This window comes from Carcharodon carcharias, chromosome 22 (assembly GCF_017639515.1).
Source record: "Carcharodon carcharias isolate sCarCar2 chromosome 22, sCarCar2.pri, whole genome shotgun sequence".
NCBI classification, from domain to species: domain Eukaryota; kingdom Metazoa; phylum Chordata; class Chondrichthyes; order Lamniformes; family Lamnidae; genus Carcharodon; species Carcharodon carcharias.
Window position 1 is genome coordinate 37,262,987 of NC_054488.1, and position 17,080 is coordinate 37,280,066.

At 42.2% G+C, this 17,080-nt stretch overlaps 1 protein-coding gene across 3 annotated transcripts in view; it reads right to left on the minus strand.

The window, feature by feature from the left end:
• The window catches only part of mfsd11 (major facilitator superfamily domain containing 11), a 35,064-nt gene that overhangs the window by 14,061 nt on the left and 3,923 nt on the right, over positions 1-17,080 (minus strand). For all 3 annotated transcript variants that reach the window (XM_041216575.1, XM_041216572.1, XM_041216573.1), the window contains exons 2-4: positions 14,742-14,797; positions 14,347-14,454; positions 498-577 (exon numbers count right to left, since the gene is read on the minus strand). In XM_041216575.1, coding sequence (XP_041072509.1) covers positions 498-577; positions 14,347-14,372 — 106 coding nt within the window. In that variant the 5' untranslated portion in view covers positions 14,373-14,454; positions 14,742-14,797. The remainder of the gene's footprint in view (positions 1-497; positions 578-14,346; positions 14,455-14,741; positions 14,798-17,080) is intronic.

Consider the following 17,080-nt stretch of genomic DNA (forward strand, 5'->3'; position numbering starts at 1 on the left):
CAAAGCATTTAAAACAAAAACAAAATTTGATTGTTTTGCCCCTCTGAAAGATGATCAATGAGCACTGTGGATAGATACCTGAAGCTTGTTACTGCCTATTGAACCATGAATCACCATCTCTAGAGTGAAAGGAAAAAATAACTCAACAGAAGGAGGAAAAATGTCACATCCACATCAGTTGAAAACAACTACTAAGATGATTGTCAAATCAACCCAATCCAAACGGAATCTCTACTTAGCTTTCGTCCATCATGAGGCAAAATGCTCATGCCCGACTTAGTTCACAGTTTGGATGAAACTAATTTAAGAATGTAATACAAATACTATGACTAGAAAACTTCTCATATGTTATGGAATTTTAATCATCATTTTCTCATCCTAAAAAGAAAACATTTGGTTAACAAGTCAAATTTCATTAGTATAGATCAGAACCTCACTAAAAGCTTTTCTCCTCAGGTCTTATGCATGTTGCTTAGCACAGCAGAACGAAAACTCACCTGCAGCTGCTATTCCAATGACGACAGAAGACAAGTAAAATGACCAAGTGAATGGCTCAATGAAAACTGCAGCATAGGCGCTGAAAAAAAAAGACAATTTTGACTAAATATAAATGTACCCCAATTTAACTCAGTAAATTATAATCCCTCTATTATAGTCAAGATTTTGTGAAAAATACAAGGACTCCTCCATGGAGCATTGAAATAGGAAACTATCCTTTCACTGAGTACTCATGAACTCAGTGTATTTCATACAAAAACTGAAAATAAGCTGTTTTTTAAAAAAAATTATATTTATCATTTTCTGTTAAATTATGCAAAGGAATGAAATGCATTTAATTTCTTGGTGAATAATGCCAAGTAATCTGGACAATATTCAGTTTGGGGAAACTTCTCATACCACAAGTGTTCACATACAGATACTGCAAATGATAGAAACAGAAAATGCTCGACATACAATGTAACATCTTGCTAATCTTCATAGATTTCTTTTCCCTTTGATCAGTTTTGTTACAATCCCCACAGAGACAGATAACTTTTTAAAAGAGATGAATTTCCAAAATGACCATCGGAAATAACCAAAGGACAAGATTTCATGCTTTAAGACTTCTATTGCAACAAATAAACCTAAATCAAACTTACTTAACAGGCAACTAATACATTGAACAAAAGAAGAGGTGCTTTTGCATTAACTATCTAAAGCAATTGAGATGAGTCTTACAACCCCTTTCTGTGCAATGAACTTCTAGCAGATGAGTAACTTTACAAGAAGAAGTCTAATGTTACTCCCAACTCTCCAGCTGGCTCACTTCTCCCTGCCACGCTAGGCTGCAATTCCAGTATTCTTTTAACATCAGCCCGAGATTTCCGGGCCCAATTTCTACCAGCAATGCCCATCTCAGGGACTCCTTGTTCCTAAATCTCCAAAAGTCCCCTCTGTTCTGTTCCCTTCCTTTCAAACAGGAAATGGATTCTTACAAGTATTCTGCTCCTCTATAGTGGGTAGTTGCTTTCTCTCTCTCTCACCAAGCAGCTATCCCTTTGTACTGTGAGCCACTGCAGAAACATGTGAAGACTGTTTCCTGATTTTGACAGATTTCTACATACAAACATAGGAACATACGAATTAGGAGCAGGGGTAGGCCACTTGGCCCTTCAAGCCTGCTCCACCATTCAATAAGATCATGGCTGATATGATTTTAACTTCAACTACGCATACTTGCCTACCCCCGATAACCTTTCATCCCCGTGCTCATTAAGAATCTATCTACCTCTGCCTTTAAATTATTCAGATTCTGCCTCCACTACCTTTTTAGGAAGAGAATTCCAAAGACTTACAAACCTCATAATTTTTTTTCCCATCTGTCTTAAATGAGCAACCCTCTATTTTTAAACAGTGAGCCCTAGTTCTAGATTTTCCCACAAGAGGAAACATCCTATCCACATCTACCCTGTCAAGACCCCTCAAGATCTTGTATGTTTCAATCAAGTCTTACTCTTTTAACCTGCAGCATATACAAATCCTAGCCTGTCCAACGTTTCCTCATAAGACAATCTGCCCATTCCTGGTATTAGTCTAGCAAACCTTCTTTGAACTGTTTCTAACACATTCACATCCTTCCTTAAATAAAGGAGGCCAATACTGCACATAGTACTCTAGATGTGGTCTCACCAATGCCCCGTGTAACTGAAGCATAACCGGCTACTCTTGTATTCAATTTCCCTCACAATAAACAATAACATTCTATTAGCTTTCCTAATTACTTGCTGTACCCGCATTCTATGCATCTGTTCGAGTTCATCCCCATAACAACCAGACCACGTAGGTGTGTCTTGGAGTGGAGGTCTTTAGTAAAATTCAATTGCCCTTTTCAGAATATTGTTTCACCTTAAATTAAAGGAGACATTTTAAAACATAACCATCTTGTAAAGTCCAGTGTTCGTAACAGTGAATACCAAACTAATTTTCCCTTTTGTTCTTTCCTCCCACATTTCCCTGCCTTAGTTATAAACCGTTATACCGCTAAGTACTTCCGCTCTGACAAAGGATCATTAAACCGAAACACTAACTCCACTTTTCTCTCCGCAGATGCTGCCAGACCTGCTGTGCATTTCCATCATTTTCCATTTCTCTCTTAGATTTCCAGTATTCACAGTATGGTGTTGACCTAATAAGTTTTAAAATTGTTCTTATGTTGTACAATGCAGGTTTTAGGTTTATCATTCCCTTACTGGAAACAGTCATTTCCCAGACAACTACACTATGCCTGCCATCCAAAAAGTCCTCTTAGGAGAACGTAAGAAATAGGAGCAGGAGTAGAGAAGGTCATATGACCCCTTGAGCCTGCTCTGCCTTTCGATAAGATAATGGCTTAAGTTCCACATCAACTGCATTTTCAGACTACCACTCTTGGTGCCAAAAAACAATCAATCAGTCTCAAATGTACTCATCTACTGAGCATCCACAGCCCTCTGCGGCAGAGAATTCCAAAGGTTCATAAACCTCTGAGTGAAGAATTTTTTCATCTCAGGCCTAAATGGACAACGCCTCACCCTGAGGCTATGTCCCAATTCTAGTCTCTGCAGCCAAGGGAAGCAGCCTCTGAGTACCTGTGCTGTAATGCTCTCAATGTTGCCGGAGATGCTATATTTTGGTTGAGACTTTAAACTGAGGCCCCATCTGTTAACTCAGCTGAATGAAAAAGATCCCATGGCACCAGTTGAAGAAGAGCAAGGGAGTAGTCACCAATGTCCTGTCCTGGCCAACATTTATCCCTCAATCAACATCACAAAAAAAAAGACCCTCTGTTCATTATCATATTGCTGTTTGTGGGCACTGTGATTCATGTACAATATTTAGTAACCCTTTGAAAAAATTTTTGCTTTTCCATTCTTCCTACCAAAGTGGATAATTTTACACTTCCCACCTCCTTATCCAAATCATTCAACCAGTCTTTATCCTCTTGCTGTCTCTTTGTGCCCTCCTCATAGCTTACATTCCCTTGTGGCTTTGTTGTGGTGTACCTAAAGGACACTCAACAAAGAGTCAACTGTAGGTAGTTCTTCATTTAGTACAAGCGTGTACACATGGCCCTTTCAGAATGCTCTAAAAGGCAATTCGAAGTTACAAAATTTCTGTTGGTTAGATATACCATCTTTGGGATAACCCATTATTAATTCACAATGTTCTCATCTTGTATGTCGAATCGTTAGATCCTTAATTACAAATGAGTTTACAACATAAACAGGCGGAATGACCTGTTCATCACCTCCGCAATTCCGGAGGAATTCATAAAACAGTCACGGAATGACCTGACCTTTAGCACAAATGACGTTCACAGTTCATTCCAAAACAAACTTTGCTTATCTATCCAGATATTTTGCTGCTGTGCCAAGTCATCTGCATATCTCAACTTGACCCCGAGGTTAAGCAATCCAGTTTATTGCAGTAAAATTCGTGACCATTCATCAACTTACTTTATCCTGATCCAAAGGTCATATTCCTTTAGCTTTATCATGAACTGACCCCATAGGTTGGCATTAGTTTCCGGGCGTGGCCAAAAGGCAATATTCATTCTATTTTTTTTAAACTGCAGACACTTTTAAGATTTATCCAAGCAACTTGTCCAAGCCTAGGTAATCCCATGATGCATCCTGATATGCCTCTTCAGCTTTATATTGGCAATAAACTTGGATGTGTTACACTTGGTTCCCTCATCTAAGTCATTGACATAGATGGCAAATAGTTGAGGTCTAAGCAATGATCTCCCTTAGTTACACCCTGCCAACCTGAAAATTACTTTTTTATTCTTGCGTTGCATTCTGTCCATTCGCCAATCTTCAGTCACTGCTGATATATGATAGTTTTTCACATAGATAACACTGTAGTAACTCGCCAAGCCTCCTTCAACAGGACTTTCCAGCATGGGAGTGTTTTAGAAATCAAAGGGCTCCCAAAAAGTTAATAAAAAAGGGAAAACATAGAATATAAGAGCAAACTAGCCAGAAATATAAAAGCTCTTACAATCTGTTTTCATAAGTTATTAAAAAGGAAGAGAGTAGCTAAAATAAATGTCGGTCCCTTAGAAGCAGAGACTGGAGAAATTATCATGGGGAATGAGGAAATGGCCTAGGTGTTGAACAAATAATTTGTCTGTCTTCACAGTAGAAGAGACAAGTTCCATACCAGAAATAAACGGTAACCTTGGGGCAAAAAACGAGTGAGTAAATTAGGGAAGTTCATATCAGCAGAGATAAATTACTCAAGAAACTTGAAGGGCTAAAATCCAACCTGATGGCCTATACCCTGGGGTTCTAAAAGGGAGTTGCAGAGATAGTGAATGTACTAGCTATGATTTTCCAAAATTCCTTAGATTCGGCAATGGTTTCCCTAGATTGTAAGTTGGCAAACGTCACATCACTTTTCAAGGAAGGAGGGTGAGAGAAAACAGTGAACTGCAGGCCAGTTAGTCGAACATCAGTTGTTGGGAAAATGCTGAAATTTATCGGTAAGGAAGTCTTAACAATGCACTTAGAAAAGCATAGTATAATTAGAACAAGTCAACGTGGTTTTACTTAAGGGAAATCCTGTTTGACAGATTTAAGAGTTTTTTGAGGATGTAACTTGTAGAATAGATAAGTAGTATACCTGGATTTCCAAAAGGCATTCAATAAGGTGCCATACAAAAGATTAATAGGCAAAATGAGGGCTCATGGAGTTGGGGATAATATATTAGCATGGGTAGAGGACTGGTTAAAGGACGGAAAACAGAGAGTGGGCATAAATGGGGCTTTTTCAAGTTGGTAGGCAGTGAATAGTGGAGTGCCGCAAGGATCAGTGCTGGGGCCTCAGCTATTTATAATCTATATTACTGAATTAGATGAAGACACAGAGAGTAAAGTACCTAAGTCTGCTGATGATACCAAGCTAGGTAGAAAGGTAAGCTGTGTGACAGAGAAACTGCAAAGAGATATAGACAGGTTAAGTGAGTGAGCAACAAGATGGCAGATATAGGGAAGTGTGAAGATATTCACTTGGTACTAGGAATAGAATAAAAAAACCAGAATATTTGGTGGTGGTGTTCCCATGTGTCTGCTGCCCCTGTCCCTCTATTGATAGAGGTCCTGGGTTTGGAGCAAAAGATCACAAGAAATAGGAGCAGGAGTAAATGAATGATGCAGCAGGCTCAATGGGTCATGTGGTTTACTCCTATTCCTATTTCTTGTGTTCTTTTGCTCCAAACCCAGGACCTCTACCAATAGAAGGACAGGGGCAGCAGACACATGGGAACACCACCATCATTTCTTTTACAAGATGTGGGCATCGGGGTAGTCCAGCATTTATTGCCCATCCCTAATTCCCCTTGAGGTGGTGGTGAACCTATTGCTGCAGTCCATTTGGTATAGGTACAGCTACAGTGCCGTTGGGAAGGGAGTTCCAGGATTTTGAAGTTCAGCAACAGTGAAGTTCTTGGGAGATAGATCAATGATGCACTTAAGCTATAGCAGGACAGAAAGCCAATATCTCCTTCTAACAGATGACCTGACAATGAACAATGAAAATAGCACACCAAGGGAAGAATGAATGCTAACACCAAGCAAGACTGGCAAGCCTCAATTCCATAAATTAGAAGCTGTTTTATTATTAGGCTGGAACTGCTGCAGTGGATGTGGTGTAGGTACACCCACAGTGCTTTTGGGAAGGGGGTTCCCGGATTTTGACCCAGTGAGTGAAGGAACGACAATATAGTTCCAGGTCAGGATGGCGTGTGGCTTGGGTGGGGAGCTTGCAGGTGGTGATGTTCCCATGTGTCTGCTGCCCTTGTCCTTCTAGGTGGTAGAGGTTGTGGGTTTGGAATGTGTTGTCAAAGCCGCTTTGGTGAGTTGCTCCAGTGCATCTTGTAGATGGCACACACTGCTGACACTGTGCGTCAGTGGTGGAGGGAGTGAATATTTAAGGTGGTGGATGGGGTGCTAATCAAGCAAGCTTCTTAAGTGTTGTTGGAGCTGCCCTCATCCATTCGTGGCTTGTCAGATACTGAAGCAGTCTGTACACTCATCCAGGCAAGTGGAGAGTATTTCATCCTGACTTGTGCCTTGTAGACGTTGCAGTCTTTGGGGAGTCAGGAGGCAAGTTACTCACTGCAGAATTCCCAATCTCTGACCTGCTCTTGTAGCCATAGTATTTATATGGCTGGACCAGTTTCTGGTCAATGGTAACCCCCAGGATGTTGATAAAGGGGAATTCAGTGATGATAATGCCATTGGATGTCATGGGAAGATGGTGAGATTCTCCCATGTTGGAGATGATCATTGCCTGGTACTTGTGTGGCATGAATGTCACTTGCCACTTATCAGCCCAAGCCTGAATGTTGTCCAGGTCTTGCTGCATATTGACAGACTGCTTCAGTATCTGAGGAGTCACGAATGGTGCTGAACATGGTGCAATCACCATCAAACATCCCCACTTTTGGACCTTATGATGAACGAAAGGTCATTACTGAAGCAGATGATGATGATTGGGTCAAAAATACTACACTGAAGAACTTCTGCAGCAATTCCCTGGGACTGAGAGGACTGACCTCCAACAATCACAACCATCTTCCTTTGTGCTTGGTATAACTCCAACCAGTAGGAGCTTTTCCCTCCAATTTCCATTGACTTCAGTATTGCTAGGGCTCTTTGATGCCACGCTCAGTCAAATGCTGCCTTGATATCACATCCCCACATCCCATGAAACAATATATATAAAAAAAACTACCCCCAATTTTATAAGGAAAGATTTCCTGGCATTGGAGGTAGTCCAGAGAAAGTTGATTCCGGGTATGGAGGGATTTTCTTATGAGGAGAGGTTGAGTAGGTTGGGCTTGTACTCATTGGAGTTTAGAAGAATGAGAAGCGACCTTATTGAAACATATAAGATTCTTAGGGGGCTTGACAGAGTAGATGCTGAGTGGTTGTTTCTCCTTGTGGGACAGTCTAGGTCCAGAGGGCATAATCTCAGAGTAAGGGGGCACCCATTTAAAACAGAGATAAGGAGGAATTTCTTCTCTCAGAGGATGGTCAATCTGTGGAATTCTTTACTGCAGAGGGCTGTGGAACCTTGGTCATTGAGTATATTCAAGACAGAGATAGACAGATTTTTAATCAGTAAGGGAATCAAGGGTTATGGGGAAAAGGCAGGAAAGTGCAGTTGAGGATTATCAGATCAGCCATGATCTCATTGAATGGCAGAGCAGACTCGATGGGCCAAATGGCCTACTTTTGCTCTTACGTTTTATGGTCTTAATCCCATGAGTCCTAATCTTGTGTAACAATCGTGTGGCACTTAGAATCACTTCTGCAAATCCAAGTATACTACATTCACTGGCTCTCCCTTAATCATCCTGCTAGTTACATCCACAAAAATACTAACATATTTGTCCCACTTTAGCTTTCATAAATCCACATTGATTCCGTTTAATCATTTTGTGACTCTGCTTAATCATAGAAGCAATATTTTATAATATGAAGTTTGGAAATCTGCAAACTGTGTTTAGGTTCTTTCAGTTACAGGGGAATGGTATTATACTCCTGGGCTAAACCAGCAGCAAATGCCTGCTTTAGAACCAGTGCAGCTTGAAAAAAACATATATGCACTTGGATTGTGCATGAAATAGAAAATTGTTGTAACTTTATATACAAATACACATTAAGAACAAAATAAATTCCTCCACTTAACTGATTGTGGCAAGTGCTGATCAACAAATCCAATGTTTGTTTTGCCAATATTCAAGATTAAAAATGGGGAAATAAAAACAGCAAATAGAAATATAGGAAGACTAAGTAGATCTGTGTCTTAGTTGATCAAACTCATGAGCAATATTAATGGTGCAGAGCTCCTATCTAAAAGAGGAAGCAAGAAACCTTAATTTCTCTTGAATATTCTGCCCTCCAAAATCCCTTCCCAAACCCGGAGTCTACTACTGTACAGAGGTCTAACTGCAATTGCACAGGATTTTGCTGAGACGTTCAGTAGTAAGAATAGAAAAGCAGAATGTTTTTCAATAAAACATGAAACTTCAACACACTGATGTTCCGAGAAACCTGGGTGTACTCATACAAGGAACACAAAGTTAGCATGCAGTGTAGCAAGCAATTAGGGAGACAAATAGCAAGTTGGCCTTTATTGCAAGACGACTGAAGTGCAAGGATAAAGGAGTCTTGCTATAATTTCATAGTGCTTTAGCGAGGCTTGAACTGGAGTACTGTGTGCAGTTTTGGTCTCATTATCTAAGGAAGGGGATGCTTGCTTTAGAGATGGTACAATGAAGGTTCATTAGATTGGTTCCTGGGATGAAAGGGTTGTCCTTTGAAGAGAGGCTAAGTGGAATGGGCTTAAACTCTCAGGAGTCTAGATCCCATTGAAACATACAAGATTCTGAAGGGCTCAATAAGGTAAACACTCAGATTATTTCAGAGATAAAAACAAAAAAACTGCGGATGCTGGAAGTCCAAAACAAAAACAGAATTACCTGGAAAAACTCAGCAGGTCTGGCAGCATCGGCGGAGAAGAAAAGAGTTGACGTTTCGAGTCCTCATGACCCTTCGACAGAACTTGAGTTCGAGTCCAGGAAAGAGCTGAAATATAAGCTGGTTTAAGGTGTGTGTGTGGGGGGCGGAGAGATAGAGAGACAGAGAGGTGGAGGGGGTTGGTGTGGTTGTAGGGACAAACAAGCAGTGATAGAAGCAGATCATCAAAAGATGTCAACCACAATAGTACAATAGAACACAAAGGTGTTAAAGTTAAAGTGGGTGATATTATCTAAACGAATGTGCTAATTAAGAATGGATGGTAGGGCACTCAAGGTATAGCTCTAGTGGGTTTTTTTTTTTATTTTTTTTTATATTTTTTTTTTATATAATGGAAATAGGTGGGAAAAGGAAAATCTTTATAATTTATTGGGAAAAAAAAAGAGGAAGGGGGAAACAGAAAGGGGGTGGGGATGGGGGAGGGAGCTCACGACCTAAAGTTGTTGAATTCAATATTCAGTCCGGAAGGCTGTAAAGTCCCTAGTCGGAAGATGAGGTGTTGTTCCTCCAGTTTGCGTTGGGCTTCACTGGAACAATGCAGCAAGCCAAGGACAGACATGTGGGCAAGAGAGCAGGGTGGAGTGTTAAAATGGCAAGCGACAGGGAGGTTTGGGTCATTCTTGCGGACAGACCGCAGGTGTTCTGCAAAGCGGTCGCCCAGTTTACGTTTGGTCTCTCCAATGTAGAGGAGACCACATTGGGAGCAACGAATGCAGTAGACTAAGTTGGGGGAAATGCAAGTGAAATGCTGCTTCACTTGAAAGGAGTGTTTGGGTCCTTGGACGGTGAGGAGAGAGGAAGTGAAGGGGCAGGTGTTGCATCTTTTGCGTGGGCAAGGGGTTGTGCCATAGGAGGGGGTTGAGGAGTAGGGGGTGATGGAGGAGTGGACCAGGTGTCCCGGAGGGAGCGATCCCTACGGAATGCCGATAAGGGGGGTGAAGGGAAGATGTGTTTGGTAGTGGCATCATGCTGAAGTTGGCGGAAATGGCGGAGGATGATCCTTTGAATGCGGAGGCTGGTGGGGTGATAAGTGAGGACAAGGGGGACCCTATCATTTATATAAAAAAAAAATAAAAAAAAAATAAAAAAAATAACCCACTAGAGCTATACCTTGAGTGCCCTACCATCCATTCTTAATTAGCACATTCGTTTAGATAATATCACCAACTTTAACTTTAACACCTATGTGTTCTATTGTACTATTGTGGTTGACATCTTTTGATGATCTGCTTCTATCACTGCTTGTTTGTCCCTACAACCACACCAACCCCCTCCACCTCTCTGTCTCTCTATCTCTCCGCCCCCCACACACACACCTTAAACCAGCTTATATTTCAGCTCTTTCCTGGACTCGAACTCAAGTTCTGTCGAAGGGTCATGAGGACTCGAAACGTCAACTCTTTTCTTCTCCGCCGATGCTGCCAGACCTGCTGAGTTTTTCCAGGTAATTCTGTTTTTGTTTTGGACTTCCAGCATCCGCAGTTTTTTTGTTTTTATCTCTGTGTTTAATTGACTGCCACTGCTCTTCAAGAAATGCCTACCTCCTTGAAGAAATTCTGTTCCTCTCTGCGACAAGATTTCCGGATCTCTCTGTTGCCTTGTTCACCTTCATTGCTTTCCATTTCTCTCCTAGTGTTTGACAAGGTGTTTACTAAAACCCGCTTTCACAGCCATATCTCCTTTCTCAGTGACTGTCTCCGTCTCCGACTTACCCCACATGGATTTCAACTGAAATTCCACCCCTCATGTTTCGAACCCACCCAGGATTACAGGTATCTCCGGGACATAAAACGTTTCTCGGACTGCTGTTCCCGTCACATTCTGAAATCCACTCTCAGTGCCATGCGCCGCCATATGAACACACTCGACCTCTCCCTCCAGCAGCACCGCCGTACCCTTTTTCAAAGCTGCGCGTGCCCCCAGTTTCATTTTATCCTTCGGCTCATCCGACGCCTCAACAAGAAACTTTTTCTCTTTCTCTCAAGTGCTAAGGAACGCAAGCTCCAACAACTCATCGACACCAACACCCATCTAGGACCCTCCACCCCTGCCTGTCCCTCCGTCCCCACCCTTTCTTCCAGTCCCAACCCCAGCCGCGTATTCACTATACCCCCTGACCTTCCCCTCTCCGATGCTGAACGTTCAGTGCTCAGCAAAGGACTTAGTTTCATACCCTTACGCCCTCACCTCAATGAATTTCGGGCTCGGCATGATACTGAACTCTTCTTCCGCCGTCTTCGTCTCCGGGCTCACTTCTTTGGGCAGGAGTCCTCTCCCAGTTCAACGGATCCTTTTACCCATCTTCAATATTCTCCCTCCACCTGGACCCCTCCCTCTGGATTCTTACCTTCTCTCGATCTTTTCATTGAGAACTGTCGGCGCGACATTAGTCGTCTCAATTTCTCTGCTCCTCTCACCCATTCTAACCTGTCTCTCTCTGAACTTACTGCACTCCATTCTCTCAGGTCCAACCCTGACATTGTCATCAAACCCGCTGACAAGGGTGGTGCTGTTGTTGTCTGGCGCACTGACCTCTACCACGCGGAGGCTGAGCGTCAACTCGCAGACACTTCCTCCTACCTCTCCCTGGACCATGACCCCACCACTGAACATCAAGCCACTGTTTCCAGGACTGTCACTGACCTCATCTCCTCTGGGGATCTCCCTCCCACAGCTTCCAACCTGATAGTCGCCCAACCTCGGACGGCCCGCTTCTATCTCCTACCCAAAATCCACAAACAGAACAGCCCCGGTAGACCGATCGTCTCAGCTTGCTCCTGCCCCACAGAACTCATTTCTCGTTATCTTGACTCCCTTCTCTCTCCCCTTGTCCAGTCCCTTCCCACCTACATCCGTGATTCCTCTGACACCTTACGTCACATCAACAATTTCCAGTTCCCTGGCCCCTACCGCTTCCTCTTCACCATGGACGTACAATCCCTCTACACCTCCATCCCCCACCAGGATGGTCTGAGGGCCCTTAGCTTCTTCCTCGAACAGAGGCCCGAACAATCCCCATCCACCACTACTCTCCTCCGTCTGGCTGAACTTGTTCTCACGCTGAACAATTTCTCCTTCAACTCCTCTCACTTCCTCCAAATAAAAGGTGTGGCTATGGGTACCCGCATGGGCCCCAGCTATGCCTGTCTCTTTATGGGGTATGTGGAACATTCCTTGTTGCAGTCCTACTCCGGCCCCCTTCCACAACTCTTTCTCCGGTACATCGATGATTACTTTGGTGCTGCTTCATGCTCTCGTCAGGACTTGGGAAAATTTATTAATTTTGCTTCCAATCTCCACCCCTCCATCATTTTCACGTGGTCCATCTCTGACACTTCCCTTCCCTTCCTTGACCTCTCTGTCTCAATCTCTGGTGATAGACTGTCCACCAATATCCATTACAAACCCACCGACTCCCACAGCTATCTCGACTACAGCTCCTCACACCCCACTTCCTGTAAGGACTCCATCCCATTCTCTCAGTTCCTTCGCCTCCGTCGCATCTGTTCCGATGATGCTACATTCAAAAACAGTTCCTCTGACATGTCCTCCTTCTTCCTTAACCGAGGTTTTCCACCCACGGTCGTTGACAGGGCCCTCAACCGTGTCCGGCCCATCTCCCGCGCATCCGCCCTCACTCCTTCTCCTCCCTCCCAGAAACATGATAGGGTCCCCCTTGTCCTCACTTATCACCCCACCAGCCTCCGCATTCAAAGGATCATCCTCCGCCATTTCCGCCAACTTCAGCATGATGCCACTACCAAACACATCTTCCCTTCACCCCCCTTATCGGCATTCCGTAGGGATCGCTCCCTCCGGGACACCCTGGTCCACTCCTCCATCACCCCCTACTCCTCAACCCCCTCCTATGGCACAACCCCTTGCCCACGCAAAAGATGCAACACCTGCCCCTTCACTTCCTCTCTCCTCACCGTCCAAGGACCCAAACACTCCTTTCAAGTGAAGCAGCATTTCACTTGCATTTCCCCCAACTTAGTCTACTGCATTCGTTGCTCCCAATGTGGTCTCCTCTACATTGGAGAGACCAAACGTAAACTGGGCGACCGCTTTGCAGAACACCTGCGGTCTGTCCGCAAGAATGACCCAAACCTCCCTGTCGCTTGCCATTTTAACACTCCACCCTGCTCTCTTGCCCACATGTCTGTCCTTGGCTTGCTGCATTGTTCCAGTGAAGCCCAACGCAAACTGGAGGAACAACACCTCATCTTCCGACTAGGGACTTTACAGCCTTCCGGACTGAATATTGAATTCAACAACTTTAGGTCGTGAGCTCCCTCCCCCATCCCCACCCCCTTTCTGTTTCCCCCTTCCTCTTTTTTTTTCCCAATAAATTATAAAGATTTTCCTTTTCCCACCTATTTCCATTATATAAAAAAAATATAAAAAAAAAATAAAAAAAAAAACCCACTAGAGCTATACCTTGAGTGCCCTACCATCCATTCTTAATTAGCACATTCGTTTAGATAATATCACCAACTTTAACTTTAACACCTATGTGTTCTATTGTACTATTGTGGTTGACATCTTTTGATGATCTGCAAGGGTCATGAGGACTCGAAACGTCAACTCTTTTCTTCTCCGCCGATGCTGCCAGACCTGCTGAGTTTTTCCAGGTAATTCTGTTTTTGTTTTGGATTTCCAGCATCCGCAGTTTTTTTGTTTTTTTTTTTGTTTTTTTTTTGCTTCTATCACTGCTTGTTTGTCCCTACAACCACACCAACCCCCTCCACCTCTCTGTCTCTCTATCTCTCCGCCCCCCACACACACACCTTAAACCAGCTTATATTTCAGCTCTTTCCTGGACTCGAACTCAAGTTCTGTCGAAGGGTCATGAGGACTCGAAACGTCAACTCAGATTATTTCACCTGGTTGGGAAAGCTAGAACATGGGGTCACAGTCTGAGAATGAAGGGTCAACCATTTAGGCCTGAAATGGGCTTTACTCAGTGAGCTGTGAATCTTTGGGATTTTCTACCCCAGAGGACAGTGAGATAGATAACTTTGGGTTCTAGGGGATTAAGGGATATGGAAAGCAGATGGGAAAATGGAGCTGAGGTAGAAAATCAACCATGGTTTTACTGAATGGCAGAACAAGCTCAAAGAGCTGTATGGTCAATTCATGTTCTTATTTCTAAGATGAAAATATTCTTAACTTGTTTACTTGTGTTAGATACAAATGGTACATAGGAAAATAATTTCTGAAAATGCAGGAGAAAATAACAATACAAGAAAGTGAACTTGTTACTTGTTTATCTTACCTGTAAACTAATCCAGAAATGAACATAGAAAGTCGAGCTCCCAAAAGAGCAACAATTGATGGAGTCAAAAGATTCGAGGCAGAAAATACAGTATAGATTATAGCCAAGCTACAAGAGAAATAAAAGCAGTGTTAGCACAACAAAATGCTGGATATAACTATATCCTAATCTACATCAGTTGGAATAATAATATGTATAAAAAAATTTAAATTATACACAAATTATGAACTTTTTCTGGCCTCTTAACTGCAGATAAATGGTTATGTGTAAACATATTGTGTTATATTACAAAACTGTGTAGCTCTATTAAGGCATTTGCAAGACATGACATTTCAGCATAATATTGCAGTCTCCATACAATATCATTACACAGAGGAAGATAAACAAAGAAACACCTGGTATATCCACTTCCTTGAAACCGGGTACTGTTGATGCTCTTGATGACTGTTTGCTGTCAAATAAAAATCAATGTTACTTTAATAGAAGAACAAGATATTCTACACAATCAATCTTCAGCATATGCTCATCTTTTACAAGTTACTGCGGTGACTCAGAGCAACCGTGTTAGAGATGAACATGACAAAGCAGAGACTTTGAGGACTTAAGCTTCTCAAACAAGGACAGTGGCCAATGTAACCATGGATAAACACTTTGGTGACATAATGATACCTGAAGTTGGCTGGTTACATCAGTCTACACATAATTAGATGTATTTTTCAAGTTGTTCTGTTGGAGATTGGTTATTTGCTTGAAATGGGATTTTACCCAGCCTCATTTGACCAGTTGCTGAAATCAGTCTCAAATTGCAAATAATGACCTCCATGGCCATGCATTAATTCATTCAGTTCAGGGGTATAACCTGACATATACCAATGCAGGTTTGAATTTAGTCTCGACACTCAGAGTTTTCAATCAAATTACAAGTTCAATCCACTCAATAAATTCAAAAGTCATGAATTAAAAGTGTTTTTCAAATCTATAAGACCATAAGGCGTAGGAGCATAAGTAGGCTGACCTGATAATCCTCAACTCCACTTTCCTGCCTTTTCCCCAGAACCCTCAATTCCCTTATTGATTAGAAATTTCAGCCTTGAATATACTTAACAACCCAGCCTCTACAGCCCTCTGCAGTAAAGAATTCCACAGATTCATTCACCCTCAGAGAAGAAATTCCTCCTCATTGGTCTTAAATGGATGATACCTTACTCTGAGATTATGCCCTCTGGTCCTAAACTCTCCCACAAGGGTAAACAAACTCTCAGCATCTACCCTGTCAAGCCCCCTAAGAATCTTATATGTTTCAATAAGGTCGCCTCTCATTCTTCTAAACTCCAATGAGAACAGGCCCAACTGACTCAACTCTCCTCATAATAAAATCCCTCTATACCTGGGATCAACCTAGTGAACCTTCTCTGGACTACCTCCAGTGCCAGTATATCTTTCCTTAGATAAGGAGACCAAAACTGCTTACAGTATTCTCAGTGCAGTCTAACTAATGCCTTGTATAGTTTTAGCAAGAATTCACTATTTTCATACTCCATTCCATTTGCCATCCCTATTACCTGAACTTGTATGTTAGCTTTTTGGGATTCATGCATGAGAACTCCCAATCCCTCTGTGCTGCAGCCTTCTCCAGTCTTTCTCCATTGAAATAATATCCAGCTCCTCTATTCTTCCTACCAAAGTGCATAACCTCTCATTTTCCCACATTATATTCCATCAGCCAAGTTTTTGTCTACTCACTTAACCTGTCTATATCCCTCTATAGACTCTTTGTGTCATCCTCACCACTTGCCTTCCCATCTATTTTTGTGTCACCCGCAAACTTGACAATAGTACATTCACTTCCCTCATCCAAGTCATTAATATATATTATAAATAATTGTGGCCCGAGCACTGATCCCTGTGGCACTCCACTAATTACAGGCTGCCATCCTGAAAATGCCTACGTTACCCCAACGCTCTGTCTTCTATTAGTTAGCCAAACCTCTATCCATGCTAATATACTACCCCCAACACCATAAGGCTACTTAATAAGATAAGAGCCCATGTGCAATACCTTATCAAACGCCTTTTGGAAATCCAAATATATTACATCCACGGGTTCCCCTTTATCTATCCTGCTTATTACCTCCTCAAACAATTCTAATAAATTTGCCAGGCATGATTTCCCATTCATGAAGCCATATCTTTGTTGTGAGTCATGAACTATTTTCTTAAACGTCTGCCATCGTCCACCACCGTCTTTTCTGCTAAACTCCTTTCCCAGTAGGTGAAGGGTGCCAGTGCTCAACTGGTGAACACTTCATTTTTGGCACACAAAGAAGCACTTACAAGTCAGATACACTATAAGACATATAATCAGACCAGTTTTTCCTATTTCTCAAACCAGCTGCCCTTACGGTCAAACTTGATAAGCATCATGGTATGGACTTGCACGAGAGCCTGAATTGAGACGATCAAGTTTATTTCATACAGGGTCCTCACAACATACACACACCTATACATATTTTTTAAAATGTCACTTCTATTGCTTAATTTTGCCAACAACTTTGTGAAAGTTAACACAACTGTATGATCCAGCCCATGTTTATCACGAATTTTATCCCTCAACAATCTTAATGATGCTTAACCTTCACTTTCCAGTAACAGAAACTTATCACATACTTTAAATTTGAGAAGAATCACTGATACAATTTACATTTATATGGTACCTTTAAAGTTGGAAAAAGTT